This window comes from Glandiceps talaboti, chromosome 20 (genome assembly GCF_964340395.1).
Source record: "Glandiceps talaboti chromosome 20, keGlaTala1.1, whole genome shotgun sequence".
NCBI lineage: Eukaryota > Metazoa > Hemichordata > Enteropneusta > Spengelidae > Glandiceps > Glandiceps talaboti.
Window position 1 is genome coordinate 70373 of NC_135568.1, and position 16412 is coordinate 86784.

Here is a 16412-nt window from a genome sequence, read left to right on the forward strand (position 1 = left end):
TCAACCCACTCGGTGTGGGGGAGGGGGGGGGGTCAATTTTTTACAAATTGGGGGACTTCCATATTTTAGAAAATGGAAATTAGGTGAGGGTCTCATTTTACTTTGACTAATTGTTTGCATTATTTTGTGATTTTGTTATGACCCCACTGCTGCCACCGGTTCCAAATCCTACTGCTACCACATTTCACCACTGCCGCCATTGTAAAGTAGTTTTAGTGTATAAATTATTACACTTTAATAGTAAATGCTGTTTGTTTTGTTTTTCATTTCCATTTTTGGTCATGAATATTGTATTCTTCACACTATACTTATAAACTAGTGTACTAAACTATGCTGAACAGCGGGTGGTGAGCACGGGTTGTTATAATACTTGATAAACAAGTGTAAATGTTTGAATGCGTGACATGTCCTTTATCACTGACATCTATTTCTTAGCTGTGGGATACCAGCAACTCCACCCATTCTCCCTTTTTCATGTGGCTCGACCTTCAGGATCCCTTCAACGTCACGAGTTAACTTGAGGACAATACGAACACGCATGCGCGTTGCCTTGTTGCTAACCAAGCTGATTTACCTGTAAAAATGGAGTACGAAGGTAAGTCGAACGGAACTTCTAATGAGACATTAATGTCTTTGTTACGGGATTTAAATCGCAACTGTGTCGTTATTATCGGAAATTAGGTTAGTGACTGACACTGGTGTGGTTACTTTGTTACACTTGACTGACAGTAACTGGTCCCCCAGTGCTAACGCTACGAAAATGACCACTGCAGGGTGCGATTAGATGAGCTATTCATATGCATAATATTATACTACGGGTCGATTTCATGCTTGTGTAGGTACGATCAAATACATGTACGTGTTTTCATCAAATCGTTGACTTGCTACGCAAATGATACCGGTAATTACATTTGTTGTTGAAATTCATGTATGTACTGTGGTGTCGTGATCTTACTGGCGACCGACCTGAAGGTAAGGCAGGGAGCCTTCGAGCCTTCAGTATTTACAGGGGGACATAACATATTATGATTACCGTTCTTGTCTCAATACAAATACAAACGCACTGGTCGACGACGTTAAATGGCCTACTGATAGGTTATTACGGAAGCGTTGCCTTGGCTGTATAAAAGTAGAGGTATTCAAGAAGCCCTAACACACAGTGTGTTTGTGCATGTGTCCACTGTGGTTATACTGTAAAGAATGTCATGGTGTTGTGTTGTACAGCTGTCATGTTTTGCTGTTAATACACAAAACTCTGAAATACATTGACAATGACATTGGCTTACAATTCTTAACACAGTCCCAACGAGTTGTGAGTTTGGTTACGTAATGTGTCACCAATACTATAGCCAGTAAGAATGACTTCGTCCCAATATTTCAACTCGTCCCATTTTCAACTCGTCCCATTTCAACTTGCCCCATTTTCAACTCGCCCCAACAACACTAGTAAACGTTTATAAATCTAAACAGTACATGGACTCGAAGTATAGGGACCAAAATTTATATAATTTTACAATTTTACGTATGTGGCCAGGCAAAGTGTTGCAAATGTAGCATTTCGTAGCAGAAAGTGGTGGTCCCATGCATGTGATTTTGGTTAGATCTAGCACTTATACTAGCACAAATGTATGGTTTTTTTGTGTTGTTGCAAGACAAATTTCCCCCAGAGGGATAATAAAGTAATAATAATAATTATGATAAATAGGCAACGGTGTCTATTAACTTTCCTCAGTCATGGAATATCACTTATCACTAATCTTTATAATGGATAGATAAACACTTGTCTCCCAAGAAGTCCAGTGAGCGCTATCCAGGAGGAAACCGAACTATCCAGGGAAAACCTATGTTGTTTGGTAGAGTCAAACTGAACAACACTCTTCTTACTTACAGTGTGGTAAATTTAATTAAACCCTGAATGGGGTTCGAACCTTGACTGCAGTGGTAAGAGGAAAGTGGTTTAACCACTCACTCGGCCACCGACAACCCATAATGATAATAACCAGGGAGAATATTAGTGACTGACATGCTTACGATTTCTGCGTATGGATTTTGGAGATGTGTCTCCTCCCCGGTCTCCTCTCCCTAGTTAACGCAGCTGGTTAATGTACGTATTGTAATTTGTAGTGCGTACTGTATACCCTGTTTACAGCTCAAATTTTGGTCAGTACCGTAATATACAGGCCACTACGTCATCATCATTTTCTCCTTATAAAACAATGTATGCATGAGTGGTTGAATATATGAGGCATATGTTATATACATGGGAGGTCGAATATACGAGACATATATACTATAACATGAGATGTCACAAAGGCAAGAATTGGGGCCCTCTATAGGTATTAAGTTATGAGTTTAGGCTTAACCTTTGTTCAGTATATATTTAGGTGGTATAAGACTGTAGAACACTGTTCTAATTCAGTCTATTCAACTCCTTAATTTGTTGACAGTGATGATCCCACCAAAATAAAGTTATGATGGAACTATAGTGCAATGTTCTCCAGGTTTCATCCCCTTTGTGTTACCATGTATGATTCTCAAAGTTTAGCAAAATCATTTGTACTGAACTGTAACTGAGAAAAATAAAGTCATACAAGGTGTGTTGCATGGAATGATATGTGGCATTTTACAAGATGTAATATTTTAACCTCAGAATATCATTTTCACAATTTGTTTGTTTGTTTATATTTTAGCATTTAGTGGGCAAGGAAGCCAGGATTTACCATCCTGCCAGGTTTGTGGGAGATCATTTAATCCAGAGTCATTGGTGAGTAAAATTATAAACCAAGTTGCTGTAAGTTTTTGCTAATTTTATTAATTGAAAACTATATACAACATCATTACTAAAAACAGTTACATACTTCTGATTAGTTGAATTTCCTATTTACTAAGCAATGATGATACATTTTACACTGGCCTGGCCTCTTTAAAAACTGCCCTGAATTAGGTACAGAGCAGATTATTTGTATGTCAATGAATTGTAAATGTATATGGGGTCGGTACAAAACACAGGTACAGGCCAGGCCAGGCCAGGCATTGACTGAATATTTTTTTAATTCACATTCAGATCCAAAGATGTGAATCCATCGTTATATTTGGTGTAGATTTTGGATTAGTTGTCAGGTTATTTTTTCTCAGCAATTTACCATCAGTTATCTTTGTTTTCAAAAACACCACGCAATTAATGTCATCTGCTTTAAGAATTACATCCCCAAAGATAAATACCGATCTAGCAGGTGACTCTGTTTCATGACTGGAAATCTGTCACCCTAACTCAGAGGGTAAACCTTTGGCAGTTTTCAAAACTTGATAAAGACATCATGAAAATTAATGCCCTCTGTACATCCTAATTTTTTGTTGAGATATTATGTTTACATAAACACCTTGAAGATGAAAAGGTCTAAGGTTATTCAGTGGGCAATATAACATGCATAGCAATTGTCATTAGAATTTAGCAAGTGAAACATTGTGTGTAATATTAAGAATGTTTCAAAGTTAGTCGTATATTAAATCTGTTTTATATGAATGTTCAAAATTAGGCTTTAATATAATATTATATTAATACATATATACGTAGTCTCAGTTACCCAAACCCGGACCCAAACTAGTCTGGGTAACTGAGACTAACATATACGTTGTATCAGAGGTCAATGAAATTTGGCACAAAAAATCAGGTTAGGTGATGGGTACTTTCTGTGCTGTGTAATTGTGGATTTCTATCATTGTGTGCATCTATACCATTTACTCACTTCTTTTGTATACAATTTAACAAATAGGCTTTGATATCTACTTGTCTGCTACACACTCTACGACACATCTAAATATGCATACTCTGTGTAAAGCTTTAGTTAACCTAGAATTGGTTCATTTATGACAGTGTTGTGGAATTTACACTATGCAATAAATGAAACATTTATTCTTTTTTGTGAAGGTCAAACACGAGAGGATATGCAGGAAGACACAAATTAATGCAAGAAAGAGAAAAGTGTTCGATTCTGGCAAACAGCGGGCTAAAGGCACTGAGATAGCAGTCAGTAAAACTGTAAGACCCGGGCAACAACCAAAGGTATTCTTGTGTATATTAATCTGTATACAATACCATGGAATTCCACTTTATATATACTTATAGAGAATCAAATTATATAGACTCATTCAATTGAAACTGATATCAAAGGAGACTGACAGAAAACATCAAATCTTTCTAATCAAACAGGTACATCAATGTGAATAAAATGCTTATGTTTGTTTCATTGCAGCCTCAACCTGTAAAGCAAACAAACTGGAGACAAAAGCACCAAGACTTCGTAAATGCCATTAGATCAGCCAGACAAGTGTCCCATGCCATGAAAACAGGAGGCCCTCTACCACCACCTCCACCACCCTCCATTAACCCAGGTAGGACACTAAGGACAATTCTTCACTACATAGTATCTAGGCACTATTTGCACAGTATAGTATTGATATTGGGACTGTATAGTATGGGGTCAGTTAATGGACTAAAACTGTATAGGATACTTCAACCTATAGATGTACAGTGAGGGGTGTACAGTTGTGCTACTAGTAGGCAGTCATGAGTGTTCCATCTATGGTTGATTTGGGGTATAGTTGTGCAGTGACTGTAGGGCTGTTATTAGTAGGGAGCCAGTGTTCCATCTATTGTTTATTTGGGAAGTCGTGTGGTGACTATATATACAGCTATACTACTAGTAGGGGGTCGTTATTCCATCTATGGTTTATTTGGGTAGTCATTTGGTGACTAAGTTGTACTGCTAGAAGGGGGTCAGTGTTCCATGTATGGTTTATTTGGATAGTCATTTGGTGACTAAGTTGTACTGCTAGAAGGGAGTCAGTGTTCTATGATTTATTTGGATAGTCATGTGGTGAATAAGTTGTACTGCTAGAAGGGGGTCAGTGTTCCATGTATGGTTTATTTTGATAGTCATGTGGTGACTAAGTTGTACTACTAGTAGGGGGTCAGTGTTCCATGTATGGTTTATTTGGATAGTCATTTGGTGACTAAGTTGTACTGCTAGAAGGGAGTCAGTGTTCTATGGTTTATTTGGATAGTCATGTGGTGACTAAGTTGTACCGCTAGAAGGGGGTCAGTGTTCCATGTATGGTTTATTTGGATAGTCATGTGGTGACTAAGTTGTACTGCTAGAAGGGGGTCAGTGTTCCATGTATGGTTTATTTGGATAGTCATTTGGTGACTAAGTTGTACTGCTAGAAGGGGGTCAGTGTTCCATGTATGGTTTATTTGGATAGTCATTTGGTGACTAAGCTGTACTACTAGAAGGGGGTCAGTGTTCTATGGTTTATTTGGGTAGTCGTGCAGTGACTATATATACAGCTGTACTACTAGTAGGGGGTCATGAGTGTTACATGTATGGTTTATTTGGGGTATAGTTGTGCACTGTAGGGCTGTTATTAGTAGGGGTGAGTATTCCATCTATGGTTTATTTGGGTAGTTGTAAGGTGACTATATAAAGTTGTACTACTAGTAGGGGGTCATGAGTGTTACATGTATGGTTTATTTGGGTAGTTGTGTGGTAACTAGTGGGTCAAGAGTGTTCCATGTATGGTTTATTTGGGTAGTTGTGTGGTGACTAAGTTGTACTACTAGTAGGGGGTCAATGTTCTATGGTTTATTTGGGTAGTCATGTGGTGACTATATATACAGCTGTACTACTAGTAGGGGGGTCATGAGTGTTACATGTATGGTTTATTTGGGGTATAGTTGTGCAGTGACTGTAGGGCTTTTATTAGTAGGGGGTCAGTGTTCCATCTATGGTTTATTTGGGTAGTTGTAAGGTGACTAAAGTTGTACTACTAGTAGGGGGTCATGAGTGTTACATGTATGGTTTATTTGGGTAGTTGTGTGGTGACTAGGGGGTCATGAGTGTTACATGTATGGTTTATTTGGATAGTTGTGTGGTGACTAGGAGGTCATGAATGTTCCATGTATGGTTTATTTGGGTAGTTGTGTGGTGACTAGTGGGTCAAGAGTGTTCCATGTATGGTTTATTTGGGTAGTTGTGAGGTGACTATATACAGCTGTACTACTAGTAGGGGGTCTTGAGTGTTACATGTATGGTTTATTTGGGTAGTTGTGTGGTGACTAGGAGGTCATGAATGTTCATGTATGGTTTATTTGGATAGTTGTGAGGTGACTAGGGGGTCATGAGTGTTACATGTATGGTTTATTTGGGTTAGTTGTGTGGTGACTAGGGGGTCGTGAGTGTTCCATGTATGGTTTATTTGGGTAGTTGTGTGGTGACTAGGGGGTCGTGAGTGTTCCATGTATGGTTTATTTGGGTAGTTGTGTGGTGACTAGGGGGTCATGAGTGTTACATGTAGGGTTTATTTGGGTAGTTGTGTGGTGACTAGGGGGTCATGAGTGTTACATGTAGGGTTTATTTGGGTACTCATTGTGCAGTCACTGACTGTAGGGATGTAGGGGTCAGTATTCAATCTATGGTTTATTTGGGTATACTTATAGTTGTACATGCAGTGACTTAAGTCTGTAGCAAAATCTCTTGCAATTAGTCAAGTCAATTATTGTTAAATACTTACGAATATGAATATGATTTGTATTATTTTTTTAGATTTTGTACAGTGCCCTACCTGTAACCGAAGATTCAATCAAAAAGCAGCAGCACGTCATATACCATTCTGTGCTGATAGAGCCAAGACATTTGGAGCACCAGTCAAATCCCTAGAAAAGAGAGCAGCTGCTGATGTTAAGGGCAGCACAGCTGTTAGAAAAGCTGTAAGTTATTGTGCTACTGTATCTCACCATTTTCCAGTAGCAATTTAATTGAATATGAAGTCTTGGGCTTCTGGAATGGTATATCACAACCTCACCCATTACTTAAGTCAAAGAAACATAATGAAGTCTGTTTATGAATATTTAGATATAAAAATTGACTTAAAATGTGATTGCATGTAAAAATAAAGTGTCTGTGTGTTTTATAAGGATTTTGCATCCTTATTTCAAACAATCCATAAACCCAAGTATATGTGATTCCACTGTGTGCCAGTCAACTCATAACACCCAAGTATTAAAAGGGATTTCACTGTGTGCCACAACCCATAACACCCAAGTATTATTAAGTGATTCCACTGTGTGCCAGTCAACTCATAACACCCAAGTATTAAAAGGGATTTCACTGTGTGCCACAACCCATAACACCCAAGTATTATTAAGCGATTCCACTGTGTCACAACTCATAACACCCAAGTATTAAAAGGGATTTCACTGTGTGCCACAACCCATAACACCCAAGTATTATTAAGCGATTCCACTGTGTCACAACTCATAACACCCAAGTATTAAAAGGGATTTCACTGTGTCACAACCCATATAACACCCAAGTATTATTAAGTGATTCTACTGTGTCACAACCCATAACACCCAAGTATTAAAAAAGATTCTACTGTGTGCCACAACCCATAACACCCAAGTATTAAAAGTGACTCTACTCTGTGCCACAACCGATAACACCCAAGTATTAAAAGTGGTTTTCACTGTTTGCCACAATTAAACCATATAATACTCAAATATTAATTGTGGCTCCACTGTGTTCCCTGTACGTCTCATAACACCCAAGTATTAAAAGTGATTCTACTGTGTGCCACAACCCATAACATCCAAATACTAAACTTGATTCCACTGTTTGCCACAGCCCATAACACCCAAATATTAAAAGTGGTTCCACTGTGTGCCACAACCCATAACATCCAAATACTAAACTTGATTCCACTGTTTGCCACAGCCCATAACACCCAAATATTAAAAGTGGTTCCACTGTGCCATGTACATCTCATATGTGACACCCAAGTATTACAAGTGATTCCTCTGTGTGCCAAATGTCAGCCCATAACACCCAAGTATTAAAAGTAGTTCCACTGTGTGCCACAACCCATAACACCCAAATATTAAAGGCAATTCCACTGTGTGCCACAACCCATAACACCCAAGTATTAAAAGTAGTTCCACTGTGTGCCACAACCCATAACACCCAAATATTAAAGGCATAACACCCAAGTATTAAAAGTAGTTCCACTGTATGCCACATCTCATAACACCCAAGTATTTAAGTGGTTCCACTGTGTGGCAAAACCCATAACACCTGTTATTAAAAGTGATTCTACAATTCCACTGTGTTCCATACCAGTTTAATATGGTAACATTCATATCTAGAAGAAAATAGCACTTGTGCAACTGCTTTAATTGTAAGCCTTGTATGTGGCCATACTTTTTAATGAAATCAATTTGTAAACAAAATGTTGCCAGGAAGCAAACAGGAAACTGCTAACATTGTCATAGGTTGATTAATTTGTGAACAAAATGTTGCCAGGAAGCAAACAGGAAACTGCTAACATTGTCATAGGTTGATTAATTTGTGAACAAAATGTTGCCAGGAAGCAAACAGCAAACTGCTAACATTGTCATAGGTTGATTAATTTCAGAGTACCCCCGGTAACTATTATTTCCTCATTTATTTGTACACAGTTGTCAGGATTCATTTTAGCTTTTTGTTCAATTTCTGTATTCTTATTCTTTGCGTCATACTTTTTTATCCATTCACAGTTGAAATATCGAGATTCAAATATTAGTTTTAACCAGGCTTGAACTTTTGTTTGAACTCACGTTATGCCATACTCAAGTTCATCTGTGCTAAAAACTTTGTAGTTGTAGTTGGACTGATACTTATTTGTACTATGAACTCATCTAACTATTATACCTGGCTCATAATTGAAGCAAAGAAACTTATTTTACATTTGACATGAATTGCTGTAAACAATTGTGGCATATATTGAAGTTGCTTTACTCGGAAGTTACAGGTTTATCTTATTTGTTTAGTGTTAATAATGAATCTTACTTTTCATTGCAGTATGACAACAAAGTTGTACGTAAGAAGCCAGGTGCCAATCCATATGCATATGCAGATTCTCAAATGTATACATCTTCCTTTGGACAGCCAGGTGCACAAGACTATCCAACAAGAGGAGAGCCACTCGGTTATGGACCAGGTATGTCAAAGGTCAAAGGTGAAAATAGAATAACATTAACATACATTTAAGGTTAAAGTGTTCTTTATCAAAATGTGTGCAAGAGGTTGCAGCTTCACTTTAAATGGCTAAATAGCATAGCTCTAACTCAGGCATACATTTAGATTTGAGTTTTTTTAAAGTTTTATTTTAAAGTGTGCATTTGGTAAAACATTAGAAAAATATCAATTTATACAAGTAGTGATTAATAAAGTGTTTATTAATTGTGGAGTCTTTTGCTGATTATTTTATTGTGGCGGTTATAAAACGTTAAAGTTAATTATTATCTGTTAGTTCTAAGTGGAAAAACTACCTAAGAATTAAAATGAGTTGAACTAACCTTAAATATATTTTGGAAATGTTAATTTCCTTGTGGCCTCAATTTTCATGTCATTTATGTCTTTAACATCACTTGTTCATTGTCTACAAAATGTTCAACCTATTTTAGTCACATACTGATATGTGACATGGCAGAACCAATGGAACTCCATGTAACTTAATACTCCACATTTTCAGGACCTTCATCAGGAAGGCAGAGATCCCAGGGAGGTATGTATTCCAAAATCTCTGGGAGTGTCATGTCAATATAATGCTGCACTACAACTGGTTGTTTTCCAGCGTGTGTTTGTTGTGTGTCATTGGTTGTATTTTGGCACTTCTTGATCTTGCTTTTGTTTTTAATAATGCATTCCTGAGCTCTGCCTGCATAATGCGTCTGTTGTAATGTATATGTTTCTAATTTTAATATTTACTCATTTAGCAACCCATAGTGACAAGGTCCCTTAGGTCATTCTTATTTTCCTTGGCTGAACAAAGAAAATTTGGGTAATGATATCTAACTATCCAGTTAGTGAAGAAGAATATTTTTTGCTTTGTGTAATAATATATGCCATAAAAAATCCATTTGCATGTAGCCTCATCTCACCAATTTATAATAAGAGCACTTTGTATCTTGATAGCTATATCATTTGCCTGTGTGAATGTCTGTGTATTATATATTCAATGTGTTTTTAAGGTTGAACAAAGCTTTGCATAGTATGTATCATATATGTAGGCGTGTTGTCATAAATGTATCATACACAGTGCACAGTCTACTTTCAATGTAATTTTTAAAGTTAATTCAAGGTAGGTTAAAGTATCATTATTGTATCAATTTGATGTTATGTAATGTTTATGTGAATGTTTCTGTAATATTTGCAAAATGGATCAGTACTGTAATTGTTGTAGGAGATAAGGAGGGTGGCATATGAAATCTAAGTTTACACCATGAAATCTTGGGGTTTAGAAATACAATGGAATCTTATGGTAATATTCACTATATACTAAATTCCAACACAAAACAGATCATTACTTGCTAATGTAAGAATTCAGAAAAAAGCTAGTATACCCATTTTAAATGAACCAGTCACTTGACCTGGTCCTAGTGTAACATATTGTCCTGTACCTAACTACCTGGTCCTAGTGTAACATTGTCCTGTACCAAACTACCTGGTCCTAGTGTAACATTGTCCTGTACCTAACTACCTGGTCCTAGTGTAACATTGTCCTTTAACAAGCTACCTGGTCCTAGTGTAACATTGTCCTGTACCAAGCTACCTGGTCCTAGTGTAACATTGTCCTGTACAAAACTACCTGGTCCTAGTGTAACATTGACCTGTACCTAACTACCTGGTCCTAGTGTAACATTGTCCTGTACCAAACTACATGGTCCTAGTGTAACATTGTCCTGTACCAAACTACCTGGTCCTAGTGTAACATTGTACTGTACCAGACTACCTGGTCCTAGTGTAACATTGTCCTGTACCAAACTACCTGGTCCTAGTGTAACATTGTCCTGTACCAAACTACCTGGTCCTAGTGTAACATTGTCCTGTACCAAACTACCTGGTACTAGTGTAACATTGTCCTGTACCAAACTACCTGGTCCTAGTGTAACATTGTCCTGTACCAAACTACCTGGTCCTAGTGTAACATTGTCCTGTACCAAACTACCTGGTCCTAGTGTAACATTGTCCTGTTCCAAACTACCTGGTCCTAGTGTAACATTGTACTGTACCAAACTACCTAGTCCTAGTGTAAGATTGTCCTGTACCAAACTACCTGGTCCCAATGTAACATTGCTAATATACATGATTGCTCAATACACATTTTGTGCAATTACAATACAAACAACCACTTTATAGTAATTTGTAGACGTGCAGTTTCTGAGTATATAATGTGATTTGAATAACAATTAAAAAATAAGTATCACAATAACTCTGAATGCAAAAATATCAAAATTTATCAAATTCATGATATGTTTAAGGCCATCTGTAATTGCTCAGTGGAGTTGTATCCATTATGATAATTTACAATGCACCAGGAGCATGCAACTCTAAAATAAACAGTAGTGAGTGGCACACACTGGAAACCTGAAAAGAATTCAGTGAAGAAATCAAAACACTACAATATGTAGTCTAGCTGATGAACATGTCTTATTGTAATGATACAAAGCAATCATATGTAAAAGTTAATCCCAGAGAATATCTGGCCAAACATTTACTATTTCATTGGCTATTTTAATATATAAGTATATACAACATCCATATATAAGTATGTGTATCTGAACATTATGTATGCAGAAACCAGCCATCAGAATATAATCATTCAATTTTTCCTTTTTTTGATAATTCCATATTTGAGTACAATTGTTCTTATAAATTCAAACAGTTCATAGTTTTATTGTAACATATGGCATGAAAGGAAATAGAAGACTAGAGATAAAAATAACTAACGTAACAGAAGTCACCTGAGGGATATAGAAAATATTAACTATTTCACAAAAACATGAATATATAGGTTTTCAACATGTTTGACTTAATTGATTTGTGATAATCAACATGATTTGATTGATTCATTGATATTCAAGATGATCTGATTTGATTAATTGATGTTCAAACAAATGAAAAAATGAATGATAAAAATAACGTTGTGTAAAGTTTCATAAAAATGAAACATAATTAATTTTAGTTGAATTTTGGAAATAATGTCTGATTGTACTGTCCTATAAATATTCAAAACATTCCAGAAAATAAATACATTTTCATTAACTTTGAGTTCTAGAGAGTCATTTCATGGATCGTGGATTCCTATATTTAGGCCGATTTAAGACACGATTTCAGAGAAACAGTTGCATACTCATCCATCGATTGCAACAAACTGAATTCAAACCTGGTATTCGTAAATTATTTATAAAACAATCCAATGAAGTAATTTATTATATGTACCAAGAAATGTACAAGAACTCCATACTATGCAATCAATAGTTCTAACAATGCCAGAACACAAATTGTAATGTCATAGAAGGAATGCATTGACATTAACATTGCTACTAGAATAGTTCATTGGAAGTTTTATGTATTTTCACTTGCGGGAAAAGCTTATAAACTCAGCTTGTGCCACTTTCAAGCTGCACCAGCTCTAGGTTGAGTAATGTTTTTTTCAATGAGACAGCCAACAAAATATTCACTAAAATTAACACTACTGAACTGAACAATTGTTGTAAATGAATAATTCTGTATATTTGATGACATCAAAATGGATTGCCATGGTATAATGCAGCTTTGATAGGTACATAGGACATCTTTTAAATCCCCATATGACTGGACTCTAGGCTATTATTTGCTTTGATGAGCTAAAACTTTATAACCTTTTCAGTACAGAATTACACCCCTAGTGAGAGAAAAGTAACTATAGTAGAAAGATGAACGGTGAACGTATAACATATACATATACTTTTTATATGGGATGATTAATTGTCATGCCCAGTTTCTAACAGTAGCTAGTACATTTATTTCCAGGCAATAAAATTATCTATCTTGGTGTGTTTGTACATTTAAACACAAAACATCATCAGTATTTGCAGTATGACACTTAACCAACATCTTGACTGCTTGCATTTATTATAAGTACATATACCCAGTATGTTCTGTTCATCATGACCACAGAACCCTGTATGTTCTGTTCATCATGACCACAGAACCCTGTATGTTTGTTCATCATGACCACAGAACCCTGTATGTTCTGGTCATCATGACCACAGAATCCTGTATGTTCTGGTCATGACCACAGAACCCTGTATGTTCTGGTCATCATGACCAAGGAACTCTGTATGTTTCTATTCACTTACTAGGAGGAGGTGGTGTGTCCATTTCTCGAAGTGAAGGAAATGGGCCAAAATATTCTAATGCAAGATCTGCTAGTTCATTAAAGTCTGGTGGAAGACCGCAGCCAAATACACAAAGCAAAATGAAAACATCAGGACATATAAGGTAAATATCTTATTATACTGAAAGAAAAAACAATTCATTTTCAGGCATACAGGGCCAAGTTGTAACACAAAATTATACCTTGTTTATAAAATGTAGAAAAAGTAAGCAGAGCTCTATAAAAACAATAGTCTATAGAGATCCACTGTATTTAATAAAAACTTTCAGGTTTCCCAAGATTCACGTCCATCCCAATTTGTATGAAAAACACACACTTTGAAAATTATTTAGTTCACCAGGTTGACATTATGTTTGAGAGGTCATATTGCTCCCTCAGTTATGTTATGTATATATACCTGTTACATTATTACTGTCTCCAAAATATGAAACTTCTCAAATGTATTATAGCATTTGATGAGCTATAGAATAGCTGCTAGGAATATACAGACCTCCCAAGGATGGGCTGTACAACGTTTATAGTCTGAAAACCCCATACAATAAAGTTGGTACTGCTACACTCTAGACCTTAACATCTGGGCTTAACATATTTTTACCTATGCACTAAACACCTTTAATTGATGTAGATTTGCAGATCAAGACGGTGAAGCCCTTGCATCTGAGATGAATCAACCCCCTCCTCAAACCAATACTAGTTGGTATGGCAACCAAGGCACATATAGAACAACCAAAGCCAGTCAAGCTAGACAACAACAAGGACAACAAAGAAGACAGTCTGGACGTAATGTGCCACCTAAGTCAAATAAACAAGACGAGGCAACTTTTGAGACGTAAGTGAAATTTGCATTCATGTTCTAAATGATTTTGATCACTATTTTGTCTTTAGTTTAATTTTTTATTTCTTTATGAAGGACAAGAACACCAAATTGCTAACATTCAGTATATACAATTGTATACAAGTGGCAATATGACACAATGGTGATGAACACAAGACTGATTGAAAATGCAGGCCAAAAAATATTTAAAAACAGCTGACACACATACTTGAACAGAATAATTGGCAGAAAATTTCCTCCTAAAACATGACAAAGTGTTAAAAAGTTACAAATATTTTGGCAGAATTTTCATCAAAAGTTTCTAAGGGGACAAATCATCCTAAGTAGAAAATACTTCCTTGTGCTCTTTTGTGTTCATACTGACGACAATGCAATCATATTAGCTCCCATATGTTCATTTTTAATACTGTACAATTATGGTCATTCAATTAACAACATAAGCTCCAGAATACCCCAAACTTTTATCTCAAATGCTTTGCATATTTATTGTAAACACAGTTTCATTTCAATTAACTGTATGAGTGTATACTCATAATCAAAACCATATGTAAATGATTAATATATTTGGCCTGTGAATATACATAATTATGTAATATGCAAATGATTTCAATCATTCTATTCTTCGAACTATAATCTCTTTAGTAATGTAAATGATAATAACAACAATGTGTGTTAATGCTCTCCTAAGAGCTCCAGACCCGCACAATTTAATTAACCAATTGGCTCGGATGCGACAGAACAGCCATTAACTTTCACCACTTCTTGGTGAGCATTATACTATCCATTGCAGCCTGCGAGTACATGTTATGATTAAAGCATCCATATTGCAACCCTATATCCAACCAGGGCCCCAATTATACAGCTGGGGTGACTGTCAGTCACAATCATGGTTCAAATTTCGTCAAAAACTTTGTCTATATACAGAAACAAATGGCAGCCTCAAGGCTCAAACCTGCAACCTGTAGAAACCAGCCACTGACTTAATTACCATTCGGCCATCATGACTGTGACATCATTGAGTCCATTTAAAGCTGTCTACACAAAATTAACGATTATTTGTTATCAGCATCAAGTATATGTTATATGACCTTGTGCAATATACTATAGTGTATATAGTTTTAGCTCAGCTTTCAGTTCACAAATATAATAGAGATAATAAAAATATTTATTTTGTTTTGATCAAATATACCCACCAAATATCATATGGCAATTGGTCCAGTGGTTTTTGACTTTAAGTTGTTTACACACACACACACACACACACGCACGCATGCACGCATGCATACACACACAGTGCTAAAAACTTAATATTTAATTTAGATTTGGGGTGCTACACTCTAACAACAAAAACTGTTATTAAATAAAATTGACTCAGTATGACTTTTTCTACAGAACTGTGCCTTTAGATGAAAACCTAACTCCCAGACCAGACCTTGCATCACAAGGTGTGCCATCTCCAGGGTATGGCAAGTCATCATCAAGCATAGTGAGAAAGTTACCACAGATGTCTCCCAAAACAATGTCTCCTAAGACCATGTCACCAAAGCCCATGTCACCATCAGTCAATGGAAATAGCAGTAGCGGTAAACCATCACCTTTTTGTCATGGATGTGGTACTAAGTTTCCAGTGTCTGATGCTAGATTTTGTTGTAATTGTGGGGCAAAACGAGCCTTTTTGGCTTAAGTGTTGCAGTTGGCATAAATGATAAAATTCATTTTAAAGTATACATCGATCAGCACATGAATAGAATATATATTCACATTCCTAATACATACTTCTGACAGATGATAAATTTAATTTTCACAACAAAAACATTAAATAAATCACCTCATCTTGCCTTGCATGTATACCCCAAGTTTATAGTTCTGAATTATGCTGACTAAAAGTTACAAATTGTGAACTTATGTAAATATTTTTATGGAAAGTTAACTTTATATCTGATTTTGTTTATTTACTTTACAGATGAATATATTACCTAAACTTTAATGTGTAATCAAGTAGACTTTATCAAAGCATGGAGAAACATCCAAAGATAATAGTTTAGTTTATGACAATCTAAACACATTTTAATTATAATTATAATTATAACTATTATTTTAATTATAAATGTATGTCATTATTCTTGCTTGTAACTTGATATTTACTAAAAATATTAAACGATATTTACTAAATACTAAATAGGTTAGAAAGAAAGTAAATACTGCTTCACATAGAACAAGATACACTGAATGAAACATAATGAAGTTATGATTAAAAAATATATAGGTTAAAAATAGCTTCTGCCAAAGTATTTTTTAAAATTATAATTCTTTCAATTGC

At 35.8% G+C, this 16412-nt stretch overlaps 1 protein-coding gene across 3 annotated transcripts; it reads left to right on the forward strand.

Annotated features, from left to right (window-relative positions):
• The first annotated feature begins 575 nt into the window (after positions 1 to 575).
• On the forward strand, positions 576 to 16160 carry LOC144450805 (zinc finger C2HC domain-containing protein 1A-like). 3 transcript variants are annotated; one of them, XM_078141534.1, is made up of 10 exons: positions 576 to 595; positions 2691 to 2764; positions 3929 to 4063; positions 4254 to 4392; positions 6603 to 6766; positions 8895 to 9051; positions 9568 to 9600; positions 13193 to 13361; positions 13883 to 14086; positions 15485 to 16160. In XM_078141534.1, exons 1-10 carry the CDS (start codon positions 583 to 585, stop codon positions 15774 to 15776), a joined length of 1380 nt encoding a protein of 459 aa, XP_077997660.1. In that variant the 5' UTR covers positions 576 to 582; the 3' UTR covers positions 15777 to 16160. The 3 variants fall into 3 exon arrangements, with proteins under 3 accessions (XP_077997660.1, XP_077997661.1, XP_077997662.1); XM_078141535.1 differs by having other exon boundaries at positions 8895 to 9033; positions 13223 to 13361; XM_078141536.1 differs by lacking the exon at positions 9568 to 9600 and having other exon boundaries at positions 8895 to 9033; positions 13223 to 13361.
• The last annotated feature ends 252 nt before the right edge of the window (positions 16161 to 16412 follow it).

Coding starts and splice junctions, on each gene's coding strand:
- LOC144450805 (XM_078141534.1), top strand. Junction 4,393..6,602: donor ACCACCCTCCATTAACCCAG/GTAGGACACTAA, acceptor TTATTTTTTTAG/ATTTTGTACAGTGCCCTACC. Junction 14,087..15,484: donor GACGAGGCAACTTTTGAGAC/GTAAGTGAAATT, acceptor CTTTTTCTACAG/AACTGTGCCTTTAGATGAAA.